A 10817-nucleotide genomic window follows, 5' to 3' on the forward strand; every position below is an offset into this window, starting at 1 on the left:
CAAAATAAGGGGAGGAACCATGACCTCCTTAGAGAAAGGGTGGCATAAAAATGTGAAAAATCAATCAATCAATCAATTAATATGTCGTATGGTGGTGACAAAAATTTATATGGGCCCCCTAGCCATGCCATTATTGTGACCCATGTGTAGTGGCGCCCATTGGCTCAAGCGCTTCCCACAGGGGAAGTTCTACATCAAAGGGGTGTGTGCTGCTCACGGTGGCACACCTCATACCAGGAGAGAGGGGAAAAGGAACACCCTTATCCATAGCATTGCAGTGCAATAGGGATATCATAATGGAGTCAACCTGAGAATCCTTGACCCCATAGAGCAGTGATTTTCAACATTGTTTGTCTCACAGCACACTGACAAGGTACTAAAATTGTCAAGGCACACCATTAGTTTTTTGACAATTGACAAGGTAGACCATGCTGTTGGTGGGAGCTCACATCCCCCATTGGCCCTACTAATAAATAACCCTCCCCCATCTCCTGTGGCACACCTGCAGACCATTCAGGGTGGAGTGCACAGTTCCTCCCCTTCTTTTGTCCTCACAACCCTGTGATGTAGGTGAGACTAAGGGCACAATCCTAACCAGGTCTACTCAGAAGTAAGCCCCATTTTGTTCAATGGGGCTTACTCTCAGGAAAGTGTGGTTAGGATTGCAGCCTAAAAGATGGTAATTGGCCCAAGGTCACCCATAAAGCTTCATGCCTGAGTGGGGATTTGAACCTGATTCTCCCAGATCTAAGTCCAACCCCAGAACTATTATACCATCCTAGTGTAAGGATTGCTGACATTTATTGTTTGTGAGGTATTAGGAATATTTGAAAATGCACTGGTGTGGTGGGCAAAATTTTTTGGATATAATATATTGATGGATGACTGGAAGCTAATTTGGAATATAAATATTAAGATAACTAAAGCAGTGTCTTTTAAAGATAATTTATATAAAATGTTTTATAGATGGTATCTAACTCCAGAGAACTTAGCAAAAATGTATTCTGGGTCATCAAATAAGTGTTGGAAATGTAAAGAGGTTGAAGGAACCTTTTATCATATGTGGTGGACATGTGAAAAAGCAAAGAAATACTGGAAAATGATACATAAATTGTTGCAAGAGATAGTGAATTGTGTATTACCATTCAAACCAGAAATATTCCTCCTAAATGTGACATCAGAAATTAAAGACCAATGTAAGAAACACCTTATTGTACATATTGCTACAGTGGCAAGAATATTGTTTGTGCAAAAATGGAAATCTACAGACGTGCCAATTAGAGAAAATTTAATAGACAAAATTTATGAAACAGCAGAAATGGAAGTTTTAACAGAAAGAATGAAAGAGAGAGATTTAGGTAGAATAAGAAAATATTGGAAGTCTTTTTATGACTGGATAGATAATTTTAGTTAAACAATATTGAGTGGTTTGATAAATCTAAATTTTTATACTGATAAATATGATAACCTTTGTATTGATGATTATTGTTTTTTTCAGTTGTTTTGATTGCTTTTGGGGGGGGGTGGAAATGATGCATGTTGTAATCTAGGGTCAATACCCTCATGTGTAATCTGTGTAGTACCTGCCCTAAGTATAACCCATTTTCCTTACCTGTATCTGTAATAAATAAATAAAATATTTTTTAAAAAGGAATCTTTTAAAATGCAGTATAAATGTTATTATCATATTATCTCCCCTCCCCTTCCCATTAGCTCATCTATAGCCCTGCTCCAGTGATGGATGATAAAACCCCGGGACTTCCCTTCTACCAGCTGGTCCCCAAGAGAACCATTCAATATGCAGGGATTCTCTCTTTACTTCTGCATTTTGGGTGGACGTGGATTGGGGTCCTTGCTGTGGATAATGACAATGGAGAACAATTTGTGCAAATGGTGGTTCCAGAATTTTCCCAGAGTGGCATCTGCTTTGCCTTTATAGAAAGAATGACCAGAAATGAGTTTGCCCCTGAACTGAACAACAAGATCCAAGAGTGGGCAAGAATAAAAGATAAAATCATGGGCAGTAAAGCCAATATTGTGGTTGTCTATGGAGAATCTTGTTCAATGGCACCACTGAGATGGTTCCCATATATATCAGATCAGGAACAAATGACATATACAGTAACAGGTAAAGTGTGGATAATGACAGCCCAAATGGAGCTCATAACATATGCCTATCAAAGGACTTGGGATGCAGAAATGTTCCATGGTGCTATAGCCTTCACAATCCACACCAAAGATCTACCAGGATTTCACCAGTTTCTTGAGAGCAGAAACCCCTTCAGCACAAATGGAGATGGCTTCATCAGAGACTTCTGGAAACAGACCTTTGGCTGTGAGTTCCCAAATCCAATTGTGAGAACTGCAAATGAAGATATTTGCAGTGGGAAAGAAAAGATGGAGAGCCTTCCTAGAACTTTCTTTGAAATGAGCATGACAGGCCACAGCTACAGCATCTACAATGCAGTCCATGCTGTGGCCCATGCTTTACATGCCATGGCCTCATATAGGATCCCACACAGAGCATTGATGGATGGAGGAGGGCCAAAGCTTATGAATCTGCAGCTGCAGAAGGTAATGGACTCAACACCCTCAGTGGCGAGTATACCATTTATTTTACTTTTAGCACCAATCTGTTTTTTCTTTCTTTCTCCTACTTCCAGGGAAAAATCACAGTCTAGCCCAGGGGTGTCAAAAATAAGGCCCGGGGGCCGGATGCAACCAGTGGAAGCTTTTTATACGGCCCTCAGGCTTTCAGCTGCTGTGTAGTGCTAAGGTGTTACTGCTGAAAGGGCAGCACACATGAAAATTGGGCTCTCCCATATCTTGAAGTATGATCAAGGTTCGTATATTTTCTCTTTTGTCATTTGCAGCTAATGAGTTCCTAAGTGAGAAAAAAGTGGTTTGTTTTTTTTTGTTATGACTTGTTGAATGACATCACTACTTGCCTAATGACATCACTTCTGGCCCTCAGCAGGCATCATGAATGCTATGTGGCCCTCCGTACGAAAGGAGTTTGACAACCCTGGTCTAGTCCATAGTCAATCAGCTTTCACAGTATTCCTCTTTATTTATTATATTTAGAATAATTATGTCCTGTTTTTAAAAACATGGTGAAGGCATCCAAGATACCTCACAAAAATAAATAAAAGTAAATTAAAGTAGGAACAAAATGTATCAAACTGAGGGCCCAGTCCTAAACAGTAGCAGTGCCAATGCTGAGTTCCAGCACTGGCACTGGGTGTCACAAACGTGCTGTAAGACACATCTGTGGCACCTGGAGAGAAGGGGCCACTGGCACTGGGCCAGTCAGTGCTGAGCCTCAGCACTACGCAGAAGGCTGGCTGGCACTCCAACAGTGCCAGCTGGTGGTAAGTGGGGCAGGAGAGGTGAGGAGTGGGCAGAATGGGGCAGAGGGAGGGGGAAGGTAGGGGTGGGTGGGGAGGGTGGGACCAGCCAAGCTCTGCTTCATCGGATCCTTGACTCAAGGCCCGACATGGAGTCTCTCAAGTCTGCATCAGCAAAATAGCCAGCGCAGACTTGAGAAGCCCCATTGCGGGGCTTAGGGCTTTCCCTGGGGGAAGGGGATAACAGTACATGTCTGGCATTCTTGGTGAGAAGTCCTCTAGCAGCCTCAACAGTGCTACTGGATGAAGTCGTATTGGCACCACTGCATCCAGTACAGCCACTGGCTTTAGGATTGGGCTGTAAAACAACAACAGAGAGTGACCAGAGATAAAAAAAAATATCAAACACCACAACCCAAAAGAAAGGAAAGAGTCAGTCCAATATAGATAAAGCAGAAATGGACAGAATAGTCTTTAACTGCCACCAAAAGCACCTGCAGTGAGGGTGTCAGCCGAATTTCAAGTGCAAGACAATTCCACACAAGGAAGTTTCTACAGAGAAACCCCCTCCATGTGTTGGTCACCACCAGGTCTGATGACAGGAGTGCCCCTCCAGATGGCCTTAAGAGCTGGGGATGATGGTCCTCTAACGGTACGGGTTTCAAGGAATGTAGAATCTTCAAAGCACCTTAAAGTGTTCCTGGGAACACACCACTAGCCACTTAAAATAACAGTGGCATGACCGAGTTAAACTGTCTGGTCCATCAACACATGTGCTTTTGCATTTTATTACTCATTCAGGTTTCTGAATGATCTTCAAGGGTCCCCCCCACAAAGAGCATACTACAGTTATCCAGCCTTGACCTAACTAATATATAGGGGACTAAGGGCCCAACCCTATCCAACTTTCCAGCACCAGTGCAACTGTAATGCACCCTTGAGGTATGGGAATAATTGTTTCCATACCATGAGGAGGCCTTTGCGAATACCTCCCCACCCCTGAATGCAGTACACACCCCACTGGCACTGCTGCACTGGCACTGGAAAATTGGATAGGATTGTGCCCTAAGAGCCCAATCCTGAGTTGTCCGGGGCACATGGCTGCAGCAGCACCGAAAATGGCTGCCACCGAATCCTGCACATCCAGGCAACCAAGGTTGTTTTTGTTCCAAGCTCTGGCCAGAAGCTAGACTGAAAGGCATTCAAATAATTAATTTCATCCAGGAGTCCCTTGTGGTGACATAATACAACAGGATAAGGCAACTTACCTTACCTAAAAGTTAGATTTATGATTGGCCAATAATTCTCCAAAATGGCAGGATCCAGAAAGACCTTTTTCAAGAGGGGGGAGGTGCTAACTGGCTAAAAGATAAAGCCGTTCTCTATCCCAAGTCCTTGTTACAAAGGAATAGACGCATTAATAATTATCTAAAAGATCTACCTGTAGCCTTTCTATACTCTTGACTATTCCTTTTTCCACCTAGTTTCTGAGAATGGTCACCTTTAACAATAGTGCTGGGGACAAGATTTCTTTTAATGAGAATGGGGAGTTAATGGCTGGATTCGATGTTATGAACTGGATTATTTCCTCCAATCAGTCCTTTCACAAAGTGAAAGTAGGGAGTATGGATCCCCAGGCTCCTCCAGACCAAATATTCACCATCAAGGAAGATGCCATTACATGGCACAGGTGGTTTAACCAGGTAGGACCAATCTGCAAAGGTTTCCAGTCTGCTAGAATTACCAGGAGATGCAGGGAATAGGAGTATAAGAGAAAGCCGCACATGCCAGACATTAAGGCTGCAATCCTAACCACACTTTCCTGAGAGCAAGCCCCATTGAACAAAATAAGACTTACTTCTGAGTAGACCTGATTAGGATTGTGCCCTTAATTTGACTCTTAAACCTGTAAGGCCACCACTTGGCCAGAATAGGCAGGACCTCTGAGAGGAATTTTTCAGGGGCTACAAAGTTTTGTTTGGGCTCCTTCCCAAAGGAGGAGGGAAGGGGATGAAACAGAGAAGGTGGTGACAAGGGGGGGGAGAACAGGGGTGGAGAGAAGGAAGGGCAGGGGGAGGGTGGCAATAGCCGGAAAAGTCTTTGGACCCCAGGTCTACCAGGCTTCCAATGCAGGTCTACCCACTTGTGCAGCATCAGCAGCTAGATACAGTTATATGGAAAACCTATAAACACACTCCTAAGTCTCTCTAAAAAAATTTAAATATAGAAAACCATTGCAGGAAATTACTATCATCGTATTTAAGCTCACACTGGAATGGAAAGTGTCCTGTGTACACCAAAAATTGCTTCTGCAGAGCTGTAGCCCCACAGCTGTGTCCTGAGCTCCTATACACACCTTCACGGCAAGCGGATCCACAAACCAAAGAGCTACTGTTGCAGGCCAGTTTCCTCCAAGATCTGACACTGTGTTAAGGAGTGTCATGTATACATTCCTTGTCCAGCACATATGGCTTTCGGTAGCAGCTGCTGCTGCGGACCCAGCATCCCAGGCAAGCAGTGGGTCTGGGTGAGATTGGAAAATATAAGATCCCGGGAATTTTCTGGGGCCCCTCCTTTGGCTCCTGGGCCCCCTTTTTGAGCCTGGGCCCGGGTACAAATTACCCCCTTTGCCCCCCTTCTCCTAGGCCCTGGGCAGGACCATACTCATGGCATCAAATAGAGCAGTTTCTTGCATGTGGGATCTCCCTTGCAAGATCAGTTCCGGAGCTGATCTTGCTCCCATAGTGGAGTCTGGGAATGGGCAGCAGTGCCTTAAGGGGGCCTCAGAGGATGGTGTGAGAAGAGGATTATTCCATTCTCTTCCACATAGCCCAGGTTGGCTCCTTTGTGGCTCATGGCTGAGCCACGGAATTCAGGAATTCAGCAGCCAGAAGTAGCCTCCAAGCCTGACCAGTGGCCATTCTTTCAATTTCCTCATCACAGGCTCCAGCCATAGTCTTCCCAGATGCCTGCCTCTTCCTGGGAGAGCCCCCTGGCCCCACACCCAGTAGCCTATAAACATGGGACTGCTCATTCTCCCCAGATTGCCTGCCTTTCCTGCTTCCCTATCAGACCGTGCACTCAGGTCAGTGCACTCAAGTCAGTCTCTTGGTCAGCCCTCTCTTGCTCACTGTCCCCCCCCCCTCCTTTGGATGTGCAGGAAGGCAGCAGCAGGCCATGTGGACTCGGGTACACTTTCACAAAGGCAGGCGATGGGCCCATCACCAAGGTGAGAGTGGCACCAAAGGGGATCAGGTCACCACAGAGAAGCCCAACCTCTCTGGACTCACACTGAGGCCAGACCCCTGTCTGAACAGTAAGGGAGTCCAAGTTCAGACATACATCACAATGTGATTTTTGTTATTAGGAATATTTCAATTATTAGGAATAATTCAATAATTCAAGATTCCACCAGAATAATATCAAAAATCTAAGTCAAAAGAGAATAGTCACGTGTATGAAAACCCACAACATTTTTTTTTTAATGGCCTTTATACTTAAGGTTAGGCAAGAGTTAGGATTTGACTAGGGGCAGGACTAGGGGCATTCATATTCATTGCAGGTTCTGTACTAAGCACAGCCTCCAAATAGCACATCATACTAGGAATTAAGCGGTCCCATACTCAGGGTGTTCCTAAAGAAAAGCAGCAACAGCCTCCAGCATGTCAAATGCTAACCACTGAGTATATTCTTCCATTGCCTCGATGCCTCATCTAGCAGCTTATAAAATTAGACTCCAGGACCTTAAAGATTTCACACTGTCGTTTGCTCTCACCATTACCTGTCACCTCTTTCATTTACGGTTTAGGTACAACCCACTTCAATATGCTGTGAGAGTTGTCATCCTGGATTTAGCAAGAAAGTGAAGGAGGGAGAGCCCTTCTGCTGCTATGACTGCATCCCATGTCCTGAAGGGAAGGTTTCAGACCAGGAGGGTAAGAGTTGCAAAGTAAAGAGCTATCACACCGATTGACTGAGCCACCAGCCCTCTAACTTGGGATAGAGGCGGCACTTGAAGGAGGACCCCTTCAGATGACCTAAGAGGGCGGGCAGGAATGTATGGGGGAAGGTGGTCCTTCAGATAGTCTAGATCCAAATTGTGAAGGACCTTGAAGGTCAAAACCAACACCTTGAAATGGGACTGAAGCCACATAGGTAGCCAGTGTAGCTGCTGAAGCAGTGGTCCAACAGCATCAAACCGTCTAGCTCCTGTGATCATCCAAGTCCCTCCAGTGCATGTAAATGTGCTGATGCGCAGAGGCCGGCAGAAGCCTCCGCGGCAGCTTCCTCACCACTGCTTGTGTCGGCGTGCCCGTGTCGACACAAGCAGCAACAGTAGGCATGGGGGGGGCAGGGAGGAGGCGGGAGGGGGTGTTTCTGGGCAGGGGGAGGGTGGGCGATGGGCCAGGGGCAGGGATGGGACCCAGCAGTTATACCGGATCCCAACCCCTGTCCCTGTGGAGAACGGAGCGGCTTCAAGCCGCCCTACTCTCCTCGGACTTGCGCTACCTCCAGAGGTGGCGCAGGTCCAAGGAGACCCATTGGGGACAGCAGCCCTTACCCAGAGGTAAGGGGAAAAGTTTCCCCTTGCCCCAGGCTGAGCCGCTGCAACCAACAAACCTTCGTTGGATGCAGCACAAGCCTCCTGGGTTGCCTGCTCCAGTGAAGGTTTGGATTGCCCCCTAAGGCTGCAATCCTATCCACACTTTCCTGGGAGTAAGCTCCATTGACTATTATAGGACTTACTTCTGAGTAGACAAGCATAGGATTGGGCTCTAAGTTACTAATGGACTACTGTGGCCAAATCTGATCGGCTTAAGTATGGTTGCAGTTGACGCACCAGTTGAAGTTGGGCAAATGCACTCCTAGGGAATCTTGGGGCTGCACTGTGTTTGCACCAGTACTGGAAAGTTGGATAGAACTGGGCCCCCAGTTTCTGCATTGATGATTTCATGACATCTTTTCCTTTTTAGACATGAATGACTGTCATAAATGCACAGATGAAAACTATCCAAGCAAAAAGCAAGATACTTGTCTTCCCAAGGCTGAAGCCTTCTTGTGTTATGCAGAACCTCTGGGGATTGGTTTGGCTTCTTTGGCTCTGCTCCTTTCCTTGATCACAGCTGTGGTGCTACAAACATTTATAAAACACCACGACACTCCCATCGTCAAAGCCAACAACCGCAGCCTCACCTACACCCTCCTCATCTCCCTCCTGCTCTGCTTCCTCTGCATATTGCTGTTCATTGGACGGCCTAAGAAAGTGACGTGTCTCCTCCGACAAGCTGCTTTTGGCATCGTCTTCGCAGTGGCTGTTTCTTGCGTGCTGGCAAAGACCATCACGGTGGTTCTGGCTTTCATGGCCACCGAGCCAGGAAGCAGTATGAGGAAGTGGATGGGGACCAGACTGTCCACCTCCATTGTTCTTTCCTGCTCCCTTTTCCAAGCAGTCATTTGTATTGTGTGGCTGGCAACTTCTCCTCCTTTCCCAGACACGGACAAGCACTCAGTGCCTGAAGAAATTATACTGGAATGTAACAAAGGGTCTGTAACTATGTTTTACTGTGTCTTGAGCTATATGGGCCTCCTGGCCATTGTCAGTTTCACTGTGGCTTTCCTTGCCAGGAAACTACCTGACAGTTTCAATGAAGCCAAGCTCATCACTTTCAGCATGTTGGTCTTCTGTAGTGTTTGGCTCTCCTTTCTCCCAGCCTACCTGAGCTCCAAAGGAAAATACATGGTGGCTGTGGAGATCTTCTCTATCTTGGCCTCCAGTGCTGGGTTGCTGGGCTGCATCTTTTTCCCCAAATGTTACATCATTGTGCTGAGGCCTGAACTGAACAACCGAGAACAACTAACAAGAAGAAAAGACTGAAACATTTTGGTGTCTGTGTCCTTTGCTATAATTTGACATGTAGATGTCTCTTGCTCCCTCTCTCTCTCTCTCTCTCTCTCTCTCTCAGACTGCAATCCTAGCCACACTTTCCTGAGAATAAGCCCCATTGAACAAAATAGGACTTACTTCTGAGTAGACCTGGTTAGGATTGTGCGCTCTGTGTGTGTGTGTGTGTGTGTGTGTGTGTGTGTGTGTGTGTGGCAAAATATTTGAGATATTGAGAGACTTTGGGCACAAGCCTAACCAGGTCTTGAACCAGAAATCAAAAATGCATGGAGCCCTATGGAAAGTGAAACAGCGATATCACGTGTTTACTCACAAGTAGGAACACCTGCCTTAGTCCATTGGAAAGGGCAGGCTGAGAGGAATCCAATAACACCAGAATGGTCTCAATCTAATGAAGGCAGACCCCAAAAAACAACCAAGAAGGAAGTCGCTCCCTCCAAGCTAACAAATGCATTGAGCCCTATGGAAAGCAAAACTAAGCCACGTGTTTGCATTTACTTGTGAGTAAGCAAGCGTGCCTTGGCTCCTGGTCAGGTCAGGCAAAGAGGGATGTAAGGCCACCGCAATGGTCCCAGTCTGATGAATGTGGAGCTCAACAAATGCTCCAGAAAGCAGCCCTTTCAGAATAAAAGAATAGAATAAAACAGGCTTGAGCTGGTAAGCTGAATCATTTTCTTTTTTAGACTTACAAAGCTAGTTGGATCCTGATAGAGATATGGTTTAAATATAAGAGCTTAATTTGAATGGCACTGGGTAGGGCTGAAAATCTCACTTTTTTGTGTGGGGGGGTGTTATTGCAGGCAGGTCACTTGGAGGAACAGGTCTAGCTTTCCCTTATCTAATTATTTGTTTTTCTTTAATTTAATTGTTTATAGTCCTTTATTTTAATTTGCTTGATGATGTCACTTCCAGCCATGACATCACTTTCCAATGGGTCCTGGACAGATTGTCATTCTAAAAAGTGGGTCCTGGTGCTAAAGTTTGAGAAACACTGCCTTAATTCAAAACTAACCAATAAGGCATCCGGGGGGGTGACACCTGAGTGACCAAAATTGTGGAGATCTTGGCTCTTAGGAATAATACCATCATGTTATTTGACATATGATGCAAAATTTCATCCATTGCTTGTGGGGATATATTCACTGCATTTATTTTTCTGGCCATTATTATTATTCATTCCATGTCATGACTATTACTATCTCAGTCTCACCTACCTCACAGGATTGTTGTGAAGACAAAATAAGGGGAGGAACCATGACCTCCTTAGAGAAAGGGTGGCATAAAAATGTGAAAAATCAATCAATCAATTAATATGTCGTATGGTGGTGACAAAAATTTATATGGGCCCCCTAGCCATGACATTATTGTGACCCATGTGTAGTGGCGCCCATTGGCTCAAGCTCTTCCCACAGGGGAAGTTCTACATCAAAGGGGTGTGTGTTGCTCACGGTGGCACACCTCATACCAGGAGAGAGGGGAAAAGGAACACCCTTATCCATAGCATTGCAGTGCAATAGGGATATCATAATGGGGTCAACCTGAGAATCCTTGACCCCATAGAGCAGTGA

At 45.5% G+C, this 10817-nt stretch overlaps 1 protein-coding gene across 1 annotated transcript; it reads left to right on the forward strand.

The window, feature by feature from the left end:
• Positions 1–2109: 2109 nt before the first annotated feature.
• On the forward strand, positions 2110–9222 carry LOC136653425 (vomeronasal type-2 receptor 26-like). Its single transcript, XM_066630324.1, has 5 exons — positions 2110–2499; positions 4731–4793; positions 4832–5050; positions 7156–7282; positions 8321–9222. Exons 1-5 carry the CDS (start codon positions 2110–2112, stop codon positions 9220–9222), a joined length of 1701 nt encoding a protein of 566 aa, XP_066486421.1.
• Positions 9223–10817: the final 1595 nt, after the last annotated feature.

Source organism: Tiliqua scincoides, chromosome 5 (assembly GCF_035046505.1).
Source record: "Tiliqua scincoides isolate rTilSci1 chromosome 5, rTilSci1.hap2, whole genome shotgun sequence".
Taxonomy (NCBI): Eukaryota; Metazoa; Chordata; class Lepidosauria; order Squamata; family Scincidae; genus Tiliqua; species Tiliqua scincoides.

Coding starts and splice junctions, on each gene's coding strand:
- LOC136653425 (XM_066630324.1), top strand. CDS start 2,110: ATGACATATACAGTAACAGGTAAAGTGTGGATAATGACAGCCCAAATG. Junction 4,794..4,831: donor ATCTAAAAGATCTACCTGTA/GCCTTTCTATAC, acceptor TTTTCCACCTAG/TTTCTGAGAATGGTCACCTT. Junction 5,051..7,155: donor GGCACAGGTGGTTTAACCAG/GTAGGACCAATC, acceptor TTTACGGTTTAG/GTACAACCCACTTCAATATG.